This window comes from Phyllobates terribilis, unplaced genomic scaffold (genome assembly GCF_046119375.1).
Source record: "Phyllobates terribilis strain yellow unplaced genomic scaffold, ASM4611937v1 Scaffold_107__1_contigs__length_5663174, whole genome shotgun sequence".
Lineage (NCBI taxonomy): Eukaryota > Metazoa > Chordata > Amphibia > Anura > Dendrobatidae > Phyllobates > Phyllobates terribilis.
The window spans coordinates 4,366,317-4,382,605 of NW_027362867.1; the positions used below are offsets into that span (position 1 = coordinate 4,366,317).

Sequence of the window (16,289 nt, forward strand, 5' to 3'; positions counted from 1 at the left end):
GTAGCTGCTGCATTTCTCACCCTAGGCTTATACTCGAGTCAATAAGTTTTCCCATTTTTTTGTGGCAAAATTAAGTACTTTAGCTTATAGTCGGGTCGGCTTATACTCGAGTACATATGATATATTACATAAATGTACCTAAAACGTTACAAAAGCTGATCATTATTTAAAAAAAAGTTTAGATACTCTTTAAAAATAGACATAGTGGGTAGATTTTCATTAGCCACTGTAGCAACTAGGTTGTTAGAAGGGAATTCACCACTGACACCCTATCATAGCCCCACTGTTCCTGAGCTTGATGGGTTGAAAAGTCAAGCAAAGGCCATATTAGTTAGCTTCCATTCTCAGACACAAATTTTAGACACGCCGTCCCCGATGGTCAGATATAAATATTGGGGTTTGGTTCAATCCAATATTTATGAGATATAAATTTTTGGCATCTTAGCAAAGGGACGGACATGACGCATTCACTCACATTGTCATTGAGCCACTACATTCCCTCCAATTGAATAACGTCCTGATGGATGTTGCTACACCAGTCACATTTGATATCTCTGTAAAGGTAAAATCACAATAAAAAATACGACAATATTGAATGCCTGTGATCTTCAGGAGCCAAGATATTGAGAAAGTAGGGACTCCCATAATTTTCTGAAACTGAAACCACATCCCATGACAAGCCCTGTTATGAGTCACCAGAAGGGAGATGTGTGAGTGTAACTTGTGCTGATTAAAAGACAAGGCAAGTTATGATCTGTGATTAATGCAGGGAGATGCATAACTGTATAGGCTTGATCCACGTTCACCGGATATTTCTCAATCAAAGTGCTCTGAGCAATTTCTGTGACCAGTGTTTACGGTTTCTTTTGTTGATCCTTTTTATTTCATGTAATTGTATATGCTGTATTGTTTTGTCCCCTTTGTAAAAACTTTTGTATAATTTTTGTAAACATTGCCAATCTTTCTGGATTAATTATAAAATGTAATAGTTCTGTTCCTCTTGCTCTGTAAACCGCACCCCAGAGCCATACGTTACCTGCAACGGGTGCCCGATCAGCCTGTAAAATGAATGGTGGTGGTAGCTAATAGTAGTTTCTTGGGTTACTGTGGACTTGGCGGTGACCATACAGAGGTATATACTGTATATATTCCATGCTTTGTAATCGGTTGTATATATATAATATGCTCACTATGAGATCCCCAATAATCAGCCTACTAGCAGAAACAGCTGCGACCACCTTCGTTAATCATCGGTCAATTGTGCAATTGTCCTGACGATAGTGGGCTCTTAATAGTGATGAGCGAGCATACTCGCAAGTACTCGGTACTTGCTCGAGCATCTCAGTACTCGAGATGTTTGGAGCACGCCGAGTACTTGCGAGATGCTCGGGCGCATGCTCGGGTCCCCTCCCTGCATGTTTGGCGCTCTTGTTGGTTGTGGCATTACAGTGATTGGCTGGCCGCACAGCGTCATCAGGTCTATATCAGACCTGGCGCCGCTGTGTTCGTCAGTCTACTCTGCAATCAGGCAGTGTAGGGAGAGGTGCTGCTGGGCTAGGGAGAGATTTGGTTGTGTATTAGGTAGTGTAGGGAGAAAACAAGTACATTACACATATCCATCTCAACAAACAGTCCTTTTGAGGACTAATCCATCTGCAGAGATATCAGGCAGGCACTGTATATAGGCAGGCAGGCAGTGTATATAGAAGATTGCAGTGCATATAGAACAAGAGGCTCCTTTCCCGTTCTGCCTTCTGCTGCTGTTAGATATTTCTAGACAACGGCCGAGGTCTCAGGGGCGAGGAATAATTTTTTTTGGATCTTAATCCTCATTATTTGCTTAAAAAGCATTCCAGAAAACACCGTTTTTCTGCACCATTTTCTTGTTGGCACTGCAGAATACAGCCAGGTCCTTTCCATATCAAAAAATTCCAGCTACTTAAAACTATAGTTTGTCCGTCACACGGATCACATATGATGGCGCTGAAAATACTGCCATTTCTGGCCTCCATTCTAATTTTTTTCAGTGCGTCAGCAAAGTTTTTGGCACTGGTTTGCTGTTCAAAATAGTTACCTACAAGACAGGTATTTAAAACTGTGGTTTCTCCGTCACACGGATCACATTCACATATAATTGTGCCGAAAATGCTGCCATTTCAGGCCTCCATTCTAATTTATTTTTAGTGTGTCAGCAAAGTTTTTGGCACCAGTTTGCTGTTCAAAATAATTACCTACAGGCCAGGTATTTAAAACTGTGGATTCTCTGTCACACGGATCACATTCACATATAACTGCGCTGAAAATACTGACATTTTTGGCCTCTATTCAATTTTTTTTTCAGCATGTCAGCAATGTTTTTGGCACCGGTTTGCTGTTCAAAATAGTTACCTACAGGCCAGGTATTTAAAACTGTGGTTTCTCCGTCACACGGATCACATATAACTTCGCTCCAAATTTAGACATTTGTAGTGAGCGTGGAAGATATTGTCCTCCATTTAAAATGGGCAAAGCGCGTGGCAAGGGACGGGGAACTGGACATGATGGTGGTGCATTCAGAGGCCAAGGGCATGGGCAAGCTGAAATTGTGCCACAACAAGCACCCACATCTTCTCGCCCGATCTTCCTGTCCCAATTCCTAGGGGACCGCAGCACACCAATATTGAACCCAGAGCAGTATCAGAAGGTTGTTGTTTGGATAGCGGATAATGCTTCCAGTCACTTAGCCACCACCACCCTGTCTTCCACATGGTCAAGTCTCAGTAGCCGTGAGTCTGGACCGCATATTATTCACCCTGATACTCCTTCCTCCCACCATGTGCCAAGTGCCCGGAGACAACAGATCCCACCCTTGGACACTATGAAGAGCTGTTCACTTTTCCATTCATAGATTCGGGCCTTTCACCCGGTCCACTTGAAGCAGGGTGAGAGGAGATCGCATGTAGCAATGCCCAAATATTTAAGCAGCCACAATCACACGAAGGCGATGGTGGGAAAGTGTCACAAGAGGCGGACGATGATGAGACACAATTGCCAGAAAGTCAGGAGGAGGACCAGGGTGCGGAAGTGAAAGACGAGGTGGTGGATGATATAGTAATTGACCCAACATGGCAGGAGGACATGCAGAGAGAGGACAGCAGCACACAGGGGGAGGGAGGCAGAGCACCCCAACAGGAAGGAAGAAGCAGTGTGGTGGCCACAGACAGAAGGTAGGCAACCGATCCCCGTAACACCAACACGAAGGAAGTTGTCAGTACAACTGTTAGGTCTTCCCGAGTATGGTTGTTTTTTAAAGACTCTGCCGACAACCCCAAAAAGGCCATTTGCACCACTTGCCAGACCAGTATAATCAGGGGTGGCAAAACTAGCAGCCTGACCACAACCAGCATGATCAGGCACATGGCAGAAAAGCACCCAACTTTGTGGCCCGAACCCCAGGGTCCAGGAACAGTGTATGCCGGTGGCACCATTGCTTCTTCCGCTGTTGTGCATGCAGGCCAATCCCCTGTCCATAGTGCATGCGAAGATGCCTCCTGCCCTGCACCTGTCATTGCACACTCTCAAGTAGCAGCATCAGGAAGTACTTCCACGTCCTTGTCCCAGTGCAGAGTTCATTTGTTCATACCCAAGTCCTTGGAAAGCAAGCTCAAATACGCAGCCAACACCCAACAGGCCAGACTACTAAATTCCCATATTTCATGACTGCTTGCGCTCGAAATGTTGCCTTTTAGGCTTGTGGAGATGGAAGCATTCCGCAACCTGATGGCGGCGGCCGTCCCTCGGTGCTCGGTCTCCAGCCGCCGCTATTTCTCCCAATTTGCCGTCCCCGTATTACACAAGCACGTGTCCCAAAACATTAGCCATGCCCTCAACAATGTAGTTACCGGGAAAGTCCACCTGACCAAGAACACGTGAACAAGTGCTTGTGGGCAGGGATGGTACATCTCGCTGACAGCACAATGGGTTAACATAGTTGAAGCCGGGACCCAGTCGGACCTTGGGACAGAACATGTCCTGCAGACGCCAAGGATTGCGGGCCCTAGGTCAATCAGGGTTGTCCCTACAGTCTACAGCTCCTGCACCTCATCCTCCTCAGCCTTCTCTTTCTCTTCAGCTTCAATATCCGAAATGACCACATCAGTAAAGAGTTGGTAGCACTGCAGCACTGCCTCGGCCAAGCTGCAACAGACTGTGCGGAAGCTAATATGCTTAGGTGACAAACCGCACAATGCTGAAGAGTTGTGGACAGCTCTGAAAGAGCAGGCAGATCTGAGGCTCACACCGCTGAATGTACAGCCAGGCATGGTTGAGTGAGACAATGGCCGGAACCTGGCGGCGGCGCTGTGGCGAGGCGAGCTCACACACGTACCATGCCTGGCCCATGTTCATAACCTCATGGTTCAGCTGTTTCTCAAATCCTACCAGGAGGTGCCGGATCTGCTTGTTAAAGTATGCCGCCTGTCTGCCCATTTTAGAAAGTCACCTACAGCTTCCGCCGCCCTAGCTTTGTTTCAGCAACATTTGCAGATTCCGGCTCACAGACTGGTGTGTGATGTCCCCACTTGTTAAAACTCTACACTGCAGATGTTGGTAAGGATTTGTGAGCAGAAGAGGTCAATTTTTGAGTACCAGCATCAACAAGGCCATCGGTATTCAGTTCAGACTCCACACATAAGACCTCAGGAGAGGACATGGATGTCAGACAAATGTACCATCCTCCAAAACTTTGAGTGCTCCACCAAGATGGTGAGCGGCTATGATGCCATAATTAGCGTCACCATCCCGCTTCTCCATGTTCTGAAATAATCAGAAGAGAAGGAGGAGGAGGAAGAAGAGGAGCTAGTTTCATGCGCTATAGACGGCATTACCTGCACAGCTGTCATACCATCTGTTCAGCGTGGATGGCCAGACGACAGAGAGGAGGAGGAGGAGAAGAGCATGGTCAGTCATCTTCTTGGTGAGGACACGGAAGTCTAGCCTGTTAGCAGTCTGGCATGCATGGCTGAGTTTATGTTACGCTGCCTTTCCCATGACTCTCGCGTTCTCAAAATTTTGGGTGACAGTCATTACTGGTTGGTGACACTTCTAGACCCATGCTACAAGGAGCATATATCTCTTATTCCTGAGGTGGACAGGTCTACAAAAATGGGGCTGTACCAGAAGGCCCTTGTTGCGGAACTATTAAAAAAATTCCCATCTGAATACGCTGGCAGAGGTCACAATTAGTTGGACAATCAAGAAGTACAGGTGAGAGAGATACAACTTCAATCCAGCAGAGGCAGGGGAGCACTCTCAAAGTTCTGGGAAAATTTTCTCAGCCCCTCCCATCGCACAAGCCCTGAGGCCCGGGGTATTCTCACAAGGAGTGCAAAGTTTGGGAAGATGCTGAGGGAGTACCTTGCCCACCTTACTAACATCCTCAGGGATTCCTCTGTGCCTTATAATTTTTGGGTATCCAAGCTGGATACGTGGAATGAACTGGCTCTCTATGCCTTGGAGGTCCTGGCCTGCCATGCTGCCAGCGTTTTATCAGAGCGGGTTTTTAGTGCCGCTGGTGGAATTATAACTGATAAGCACATCCGCCTGTCAACTGAAAATGTTGACAGGCTGACTCTTATAAAAATGAACAATGGCTGGATTGGGCCAGACTTCTCAACACCACTGAATGATAGAAGCGTAACATAAACTCAAATCCAGTGTCTTTTTTTGGGACGTGTCGTCCCATGCACCTTTTCACACCCACACATGGGTGTACGCTTCCTGATTTTGGCTATTTGCTCTTGTCCTCCTCCTTCTCCTCATCCTTATCCTCCACCACCATATCATTAGTGTGACCGTGGTCCATGATGCAACACCCACATAATTTTTTTAAAGGTTGTTTAGACCTGCTCCTTTCTAATGGGTACATTTTTTTATGAGGCCCTCCTCCACGTATCTTCCAAGGGGCATTGGAGTGCCTCCCAATTTTTGGCAGCCCTTTCATTCACTGCATAGGCAAACACAATGGGAGACCCACTTCCTAATAATGGGAACATTTTTTTGGAGTCCCTCCTCTACGTCTTTTCCAAGGGGCATTGTAGTGCCTCCAAATTTTTGGCAACCCTTGCATTCACTAGATAGGCAAACATAATGGGAGACCCACTTCCTTATAATGGGAACATTGTTTTCAAGACACCCTCTGACCTCCACGTCTCTTCCAAGGGGCATTGGAGTGCCTCCAAATTTATGACAACCCTTGCATTCACTGCATAGGCAAACATAATGGGAGACTCACTTCCTTATAATGGGAACATTGTTTTCAAGAGGCCCTCTGACCTCCACGTCTCTTCCAAGGGGCATTGGAGTGCCTCCAAATTTTTGACAACCCTTGCATTCACTGCATAGGCAAACACAATGGGAGACCCACTTCCTAAAAATGGGAATATTGTTTTCAGGAGGCCCTCTGACCTCCACGTCTCTTCCAAGGGGTATTGGAGTGCATCCAAATTTTTGACAACTCTTGCATTCACTGCATAGGCAAACACAATGGAAGACCCACTTCCTAATAATGGGAACATTGTTTTCAGGAGGCCCTCTGACCTCCATGTCTCTTCCAAGGGGCTTTGGAGTGCCTCCAAATTTTTGACAACCCTTGCATTCACTGCATAAGCAAACAAAATTTGAGACCTACTTCCTAATAATGGGAGCATTTTTTCAGGAGGCCCTCCTCTATGTCTCTTCAAAGGGGTAATGGGGTGCATCCAAATTTTCAAAGTGGTATTGGGGTGCGTCCAAATTTTGGGCAGCCCTGTCTCTCACTGCATACGCAATAACAGTATAGGAGACCCACTCTTTAGTAATTGGAACAACAAAGCCTTGCTGGCTGTTGGCTCTCTAAGAATAGTGAGGGCTGACTGCTATCCCTTTAAGAATAGTAAAGGCCACCTGATGGCCCTATAAAAATAGGCTTTGTGGCTTTCAGAGTCCCTCCTTCATAAATAAAACACAATGTGTCTGATGACATCTCACACACCACATGGCCAGATAAGGTTGTAAAATGTTAAATTACATTTCCTGGTGAATGCATTTGTGACGGTTGAAAGCAATGCAAAAGTGAAAAAAACGCTACATAGCCCAAGAATTGGAGAAGCATTTTTGTTTTTGGTTATTTATTTTGCTTTATATACAAGTCATTACCCTGGAAAGGATGTTTCTTAACATATTTCCCAGGAAAATCCATTTGGTTTCATTTTTGTATGTTTTATTGTGAGTCGGTAAAAGTGGCATAATACCTCTGACAATATTGTTGACAGAAGTGACCTGGGAGTCCGAAATGCTTCCAGGGGTCTTCCCCATGCTGTCCCCATGTCATTTGAGCACTGTTCCCATCGATTTGGGCAATTTTTAGGCCCTCTGCCGACCAACGGGAGGAGCCGCCTGAAAAATGCTCGTGTTTCCCATAGACTTAAATTGGGCTCGTTGCTCAGGTCCACCCGAGCATCGAGCACCCGAGCATTTTAGTGCTCGCCCATCACTAGTTCTTAACAAACTGGTAACAGTCGTGGGATCTGTGATATCTTTCCAGTGTCATCAGTGACAAAAAGATAACAGCGAGGAGGTTCAGTCTGACCCCCTCCAGATCCGATCTTTGACAATTGGTGGCAAGCGGTGGGATTTTCCAGAACATCAGTGATCCGGTTTGAGAAATCATCCCTGTCACTGAAAACTTGCATGGTTCTTGCTAGATCCTGTGTAGAGTTTTGAGTTTCAGACTCGGTGTTTTAATTTCTTTTTCCTGGAACAATGCTGTATGTGTAGCAGTTACACCCCTCACCTGATGGTGAAGGACCAATGTCACATTACTGTTGTCATGTATCCCGGGATCAAGGGTTCCTTCCCTGTCCCTAATGCTAGGGGCTCCCTAGCTTGCCCTGTTCCACGGATCAATTCTGAAGGTGAAGTTGCTGGGTCCACGTCCTTGTCTGAGCTCCTGAATCTGCTCTCAGTCTGTTCTTTCCCCCCACCCAGGGAAGAGAGGAGTATTAGTGTATGGCAATAGACAAACCAGACTAACAAGGTAATACAAACAGAGATAAAGGAAAATACCTATCATACAAATATACGCACACAAATAGAGGTTAACACTGGGGGGAGGAGGATATGGAAAAACCAAAGTAAGAGAAAAGGGGACAAACACACAACTAAAACCTCTCAACCGTCTTAGCTAAATCCACCAAATGCCTTCTCAAACAACAAACCACCAAACTCCTAACCATGCAGCAATGAATCTAGCTCTGGCAATGACTGCTTGCAAGAGCCCAGAATATATAGTAAAGAGGAGTGGCTAACAGTGAACAACTGAAAGCATCATTCAGGAAAGCTTTCAAAAGCTCTGAGCAGAAAATTAACCCCTTAGGGGCCTACTACAGCTGTTCTTTTTGAAGGTGAGGCAGTTCAGGGGGCCTGTGAAAATTTTCAACCGGTTACTGTGGACGACACCATCACTGTGGCACTCAAGCACACCGGCACAGAACAAACCCTCACCTGCCCTGAGTTTGTGTTACCTGAAGAACTCATCCCTGGGAAGACCCTGACTGTCACTGGGTTTGGGGGTTTTCGCCGACCGTTGCCAATGGCCGGGTTTTCCTGGATTGGGGTGCGGGAACAGGATTAAGGGAAGTGGGGGTGTCTGAGAACCTCCCCACAAATGTTTTATTGGGAACTGATCTGGGACAATTGGTTTCCCAATACATTCCTGACAACCCCCCTAGATCTGTTAAGTTATGTGTTTCAAAAGTTGATAATGTGCATGTCAATGAGATGCATCATAACGTGTTTTATAATACAGGAGAACTCAGCCATATCACGCTGTGGGGTGATGTTGCTGAGGATCCCCTAAAAGGAGCAAGCATCAGTGCTTAGAGTGATAGGAACAGGCACAGGGATCATGAAGCAGGTGGTCTCGTGCAGCTGACCAGTGTGACAATGGAGAATGACATGGCCAGTGGTAGCTGCCCCATGATTAGCACTGCTCCTAGGGTATTAGGGGAAGAAGGGGAGAAGCATGGGGATCATGAAGCATGTGGTCACATGAAGCTGACTACTGTCACTTCGGACTTTGGCTTGACTGGTGGTAACTGCCTCATGATTAGCACTGCTCCTGAAGTGACAGGGAAGGTTGGAAAAGTTTTATCCCCAGCCTGTCTGGATGGTGGAAAAGTGTGTCCCACTGCTGGTCAGGGTGAGGGAAAACTGTTACCCATGGTCTGTCAGGATGATGGGAAAGTGGTATCAATAACCTGTCAGAGGGTGGGAAAGTGCGTACCACAGCCTGGCAGTGTGGCAGGAAACTACTATCCACAGTATGTTAGAGTGGTGGGAAAGTTGAGTCCACAGGCTGTTAGACAAAAGGGAATGGGTTGTTAACCCCCAAGGAGACAGTCTACCATCACCGCTGTAACCCACAGTCACAGTGCCCAGAATGCAGATAATGCACTGCCTTCGGAACCCTCATCATCCTGTGGGATAACAGAACTAGTTACTTACCCAGAGCATATCCCAAAGGGTTCCTGTGAGGTTGGGGCCTTAGCGTCACTTCTGCCAGGAGTCTCTGTGTGATCTCTCAGGTGTCATCTGTGACATAACAGTAACAGCGGGGTAGTTCAGTGTGACCCCTCCCCCCACTGTTATCTTTAGCAATCATCTTTTTGGCAGCCCATGACATTTTTACACATGACGATGTGAATCTGAGAAATCTCATTTTGAAGCAAGCTTAAAAATCATTTCACCCAACGAGCAAGAGTTTTGCTCATTCATCAGGTGATTGCCTGCATATTTAGAAATGCAGATAATTTGGAAACAAGTTTTGCTATGAATGTTCATTTCCAATAATTGGCCAGTATTAATGGGTTCTTAAAAAGGATTTACCATGACCAAAGTACATTTTAATTAATAGCTCTGAGAATAAAAATAAGTTCCACAATTGGATGTGTTAAAAAATGTTCCTGTGCTGAGATAATCTTATAAATGTGCCCCCGCTGTGTACTGTGTAATGGCTGTGTCTGACCGTGCAGGAACATGGTCTGATCATACCACATCTTCTGGGCAGGGAAGGAAGCAAAAGAGTATACAGACATTACAGCACGGGATCACAGCTAATTCTTTTTGTGAGGCAAAACATTTCCCTGACTGTTTTTAAGCAATGTTTTACCTCAAAGAAATAATGAGCTGTGATCCCCTGCAATAATGACTGCATAATCTTTTACTTCCTTTCCCCTCTGCCCAGGAGATGTGGTATGATCAGACCATGTCCCTGTACAGTCAGACACTGCCATTACACAGTACACAGCAGGGGCACATTTAGAAGATTATCTCAGCACAAGAACATTTTTTAAAACACATCCAATTGTGGAAAATATTATTATTCCAAGATGTATTAATTAAAATGTTGATTAAAATTAAATTTCTTAGTGGGAAAATCCCTTTAAGGCTATTAGGAGATTTATGACAAAACAATACACTGCAATACAAAAGTATCAAGCAAATGCATATTCAAGATTTCTATTGAGACTTGAAACATGAAACATAAGGAAAAATAGGGAAACAAATGTTTAAATCACTCCCTTTTTTAATTTTGTTAAATATGAGTTATTAATTGTAGATACCTTCAATCACTGAAACATTGAAACTAATTTTCTGTAACCTATTTTTTACCTGCCAAGGTTTATGACTCAAGACATCTGCACATGATCCATTGATGAAGGGTCCTTGTCCTGGTGTACATGCATGCATCTGGTGCAATGCTTGGGCGATAGCAAAAATGGCATTATGAATCTTGTAGGTATATCTAAAGTTGTAAACATCATATATATTGGGATCAATACTGTCCACTTTCTCTTCTCCTGTGCACCAAACACTTGACTCTTGAGATGTATTTAAAGAATTATTATAAAGGTTGCCCATTGGCCAAACACAATCAAAAGCCTTTTCCCAAAATGTTTTGATAAACATGTCATTGGGAAATTTAGAAGGATGTACACTTTGAAGGAATTCTTTAAAACCTGGAATTTTCCCACTCGGTTGTGCTATGCCTAAACTCCCATTTAAAGTTGTCAATTTATCAATTCTTGGGAAATCTGAAGTGATGGACCAACTTGAGCAGGCAAACCATATTTTATCTGTAATATTGCCAAATGAGGCTTCCTCCATAAGAGGAATAATGTTTTCCATTGTGGAATACACAATAATTGCTGTGGCTTTTGAATTTTTGATCACATCTATGATCCGTAAAACTGACTCCATTGAGTTGTATATGGGAAGAATTTCTAGGAAAGCGACACAGCCTCCATTTTGTTCCACCTTCTTAATTAGTAACTGAGAGCCAGTTCGTCCCAAATCATTGTCCGAAGTTAGGATCCCCACCCAGGTCCAGTTAAAATAACTCACCAAATGAGCCATTTCAAAAACTTCATAATTATCATTGGGTATGGTTCTAAAGAAAGATGGGAACTGCAATTTATCACTTAGAATAGGATGTGCTGATGCATAGCTTAACTGGAAAAAGGAAAGAAATGGAAACAAGTGGTAAAATAGGGATAACATGAAAAATATATTTGTATAGACAAAATACATATACAGTGGGTACGGAAAGTATTCAGACCCTTTTACATTTTTCACTCTTTGTTTCATTGCAACCATTTGGTAAATTCTAAAAAGTTCATTTTTTTTCTCATTAAAGTACACTCTGCACCCCATCTTGTCTGAAAAAAAACTGAAATGTAGAAATTTTTGCAAATTTATTAAAAAATAAAAACTGAAATATCACACGATCATAAGTATTCAGACCTTTGCTCAGATACTCATATTTAAGTCACATGCTGTCCATTTCCTTGTGATCCTCCTTGAGATGGTTCTACTTCTTCATTGGAGTCCAGCTGTGTTTAATTAAACTGGTAGGACTAGATTTGGAAAGGCACACACCTGTCTATATAAGACCTTACAGCTCACAGTGCATGTCAGACCAAATGAGAATCATGAGCTCAAAAGAACTGCCCAAGGAGCTCAGAGACAGAATTGTGGCAAGGCACAGATCTGACCAAGGTTACAAAAGAATTTCTGCATTACTCAAGGTTTCTAAGAGCACAGTGGCCCATTTGGGACCACCAGAAATCTTCCTAGACCTGGCCGTCCAGCTACACTGAGCAATCATGGGAGAAGAGCCTTGGTGAGAGAGGTAAAGAAGAACCCCAAGATCTCTGTGGCTGAGCTCCAGAGATGCCATAGGGAGATGGGAGAAAGTTTCACAAAGTCAACTATCACTGCAGCCCCCCACCAGTCGGGCCTTTATGGCAGAGTGGCTCAACGGAAGCCTCTCCTCAGTGCAAGACATATGAAAGCCCGCAAAGAGTTTGCTCAAAAGCACATGAAGGACTCCCAGACTATAAGAAATAAGATTCTCTGGTCTGATGAGAAGAAGAGAGAACTTTTTGGTGATAATTCATTTCATGCATGATAATGCCCTGTCTCATGCAGCACATAACACATCTGCATCTCTGGCTGCTATGGGCATAAAAGGGAACAAACTTATGGTGTGGCACCCATGCTCCCCTGACCTCAACCCCATTGAGAACCTCTGGAGCATCATCAAAAGGAGTGTCTATGATGGCGGGAGGCAGTTCACATCTAAGCAACAGCTCTGGGAGGGTATTCTGTCCTCATGCAAAACAATTAAAGCAGAAACCATCCAAAACCTGACAAATTCAATGGACGAGAGAGTTCAGAAGCTACTTTCGAACAAGCGGTCCTATGTGCAAATGTATCATCACCTAGAATAAAGTTTTGAGTTGAAAACTGTTTGATTTCAGTTTGAAATAACCTGCTAATGCTTATAATTTCAAAAATGACCATTTTTTTGTTCTTTATTAAAATGAAAAGGTTGAAAACTCTGCTGTGCATAATAATTTGGAACATGCATTTTGAGTGCAGTTGGAGTTTTTTATTTTTTAAAAAATATACTGTTATCATAGGCAGTTTGTACAAAAACCTTTCAATTGTACTCTAATAGTTATTTGACTGGAAAATTACAATGACTGCAATTCATATAGGGAAAATGTGAGAAAATATTATTTGCATAATAATTTGGAACACAGTGTAGAACATACTCGCTCAACACTACTTATGACTAGTAGTGTAGAGCGAGCACTAAAATGCTCGGGTGCTCAAAGCTCGGGCCGAGCTCACCGTGATACTCGGGTGCTCGACCCGAGCAACGAGCCCAATGTTAGTCTATGGGAGACTCGAGCATTTTTGCGGCGGCACCCCCGGCCGTCTGTAGAAAGCCTAAAAAGTGTCCAAAACAATAGTGGCAGTGCTCAAATGACATGGGGACAGCATGGGGATTACCTCAGGAAGCATTTCTGACCCCCAGGTCACTGCTGTCAATAAAGTGGTCAGAGGTATTAAGCCACATTTACGGGCTCACAATAAAATGTTCAAAAACAAAACTGAAACTGCTTTCCTGTGAAATATGTTAAGGAACATCCTTTTCAGGGTAAAGACTTGTGTATAAGGTAAAATAATTAACCAAAAACAAAAATACTCCTCCACACCTTGGGCTATGTTCACAAATAGCATTTTTTATGCGTTTTTGCACTTTTGCATTGCTTTCAACCGTGACAAATGCATTCACCGGGAAATGTCATTTTAACATTTTACAACCTTATCTGACCATGTTCTGTGCGACACATGCATACAGTGCTGAAAAGACATGGGAACAGCATGGGGAAGACCCCTGGAAGCATCTTTGACACCCAGGTCACTGCCTAAAAGTGTGCCGCATCAGAAGATGCAGATTTGCAACTATCCCAGTGCAAGTCCTTGTCCCAGGGCAGTGTTCAATTGTACTACTCCCATTCCTTGCAATGCAAGCGCAAGTATGCAGCCTGCCACCCACCCACCCCCAGGCTGCAATACCATACTGCTTGCTTGCTTGCACTTGAAATTGGGCCTTTTAGGCATGTGGAGGTGGAATCTGGCCACCACGTCATGGCTGCGTCGGCGGCCTGGTATCCATACTCAGTCCCAGCCGAACGGAGGCCGGGTGTCCATACTCGGTCCCCAGCTGCCCCGCGGCTGGGTGTCCATAAACGGTCCCCAGCCACCTCTATTTGAAGGACAGCCTAACCACAAACACGTGGACTAGTGAATGTGGCCAGGGATGGTCCATCTCACTGATGCCTTCACACTGGGTTAATATTGTGGACACAGTTGGACACTGGGATGCAACACGTCCTCCAGATATAGAGGATTACGGGTCCTGGGTCAATCAGGCTTCAACACAAAGTTCAGAAGGTAGACAACAGCAGTGGTCGGCCTCCTACACAACGAGTAAATTATTCATGATCATGAGGCCATCCATCTCCTTAGCTTACCTGTTCCTTGGAATGCAAGCACATGTATGTAGTAGCGGCTAGGCATGAGATGGTCAGCGTTTTGGCGCATATCCTACCTCCTCCGAGGATTGCTGGATGTTTTCCTGCTACTATCCCAGTTCTATGACTCCCGTTAAAACAAAGCTTCAGGTGATGAATTATGGAGGTGGTGGCAAAGGAGACAGAGCAGGAACAGGAACGATTCACATCAATATCAGGCCAGTCAACCACACATGTCTTGTAGGATATGTTTCTGTACCAAAAGGAGCGGTTCGGCTACACAGTTATAGGGCATACAGTGAGAACAATGCCTACCAAAAATTTCGAGGCACTCCAATGCCCCTTCGAAGTGACATGGAGGTCAGAGGGCCTCAACTAAACCGTTTTTTCCATTTAGAGCAACTGGGTCTCCTGTACACTGTTGGCCTCAGCAGTGATTGGAAGGCTTTCCCAAAATTACGAGGAACTGCAATGCCCCATAAAACAGACGTAGATTACAGCATACTAAAAACCTTCTACCCAATATTGGGGAGTGGGTCTCCCTTAGGGTTCGCCTATGCATTGAAAAGCAAAAGCTGACTAAAATTAGGAGGAAATGCAATGCCCGTTGGGAGAGTCGTGTAGGTCAGAGGTCATTAAAAAAGACAATTCAATGCCCCTTGGAAGAGCTGTGGAGTTCATAGTGTTTTAACAAGACAGTTTTAATGCCCCTTGGAATAGACGTGGAGTTCATAGTGGTTTAACAAGATGGTTTTAATGCCCCTTGGAAGAGACGTGGAGGTCACAGTAGCTTAACAAGACGGTTTTAATGCCCTTGGAAGAGTGGTGGAGGTCGCAGTAGCTTAACAAGACAATTTTAATGCCCCTTGGAAGAGACGTGGCGGTTCACAGTAGCTTAACAAGATGGTTTTAATGCCCCTTAGAAGAGACGTAGAGGTCACAGTAGCTTAACAAGATGGTTTTAATGCCCCTTGGAAGAGACGTGGAGGTCACAGTAGTTTAACAAGATGGTTTTAATGCCCCTTGGAAGAGTGGTAGAGGTCTCAGAGGAATAAAAATACAATATCAATGCCCCTTGGAAGAGTGGTGGAGGTCGCAGTAGCATAACAAGATGGTTTTAATGCCCTTTGGAAGAGATGTGGAGGTCACAGTAGCTTAACAAGATGGTTTTCATGACCCTTGGAAGAGTGGTGGAGGTCGCAGTGGAATAAAAAGACAATATCAATGTCCCTTGAAAGAGTGGTGGAGGTCGCAGTGGAATAAGAAGAAAATATAAATGCCCCTTGGAAGAGTGGTGGACGTTGCAGTAGTTTAACAAGATGGTTTTAATGCCCCTTGGAAGAGAAGTGGAGGTCAAAGTAGTTTAGGAAGACGGTTGTAATGACCCTTGGAAGAGTGGTGGAGGTTACAGTGGAATAAAAAGACAATATCAATGCCACTTGGAAGAGTGGTGGAGGTCACAGTTGCTTCACAAGACAGTTTTAATGCCCCTTGAGAGAGAGTTCGAGGTTTCAGTGGAATAAGAAGACAATATAAATGCCCCTTGGAAGAGTGGTGGAGGTTGCGGTAGCGTAACAAGATTTTTTAATGCCCCTTGGAAGAGACCTGGAAGCCACAGTAGCTTAACAAGACGGTTTTAGTACCCCTTGGTAGAGTTGTGGAGGTCGCAGTGGAATAAAAAGACAATATCAATGCCCCTTGGAAGAGTATTGGAAGTTGCAGTAGCTTAACAAGATGGTTTTAATGCCCCTTGGAAGAGACGAGGAGGTCACAGTAGCTTAACAAGACGGTTTTAATGCCCCTTGGAAGAGTGGTGGAGGTCGCAGTGGAATAAAAAGACAATATCATTGTCCCTTGAAAGAGTGGTGGAGGTCGCAGTGGAAT

The 16,289-nt window shown here is 44.5% G+C and overlaps 1 protein-coding gene across 1 annotated transcript in view; it reads right to left on the reverse strand.

The window, feature by feature from the left end:
• The window catches only part of LOC141198867 (extracellular calcium-sensing receptor-like), a 289,207-nt gene that overhangs the window by 123,707 nt on the left and 149,211 nt on the right, over positions 1 to 16,289 (reverse strand). Inside the window, exon 2 of the mRNA XM_073663168.1 lies at positions 10,690 to 11,529. Coding sequence (XP_073519269.1) covers positions 10,690 to 11,529 — 840 coding nt within the window. The remainder of the gene's footprint in view (positions 1 to 10,689; positions 11,530 to 16,289) is intronic.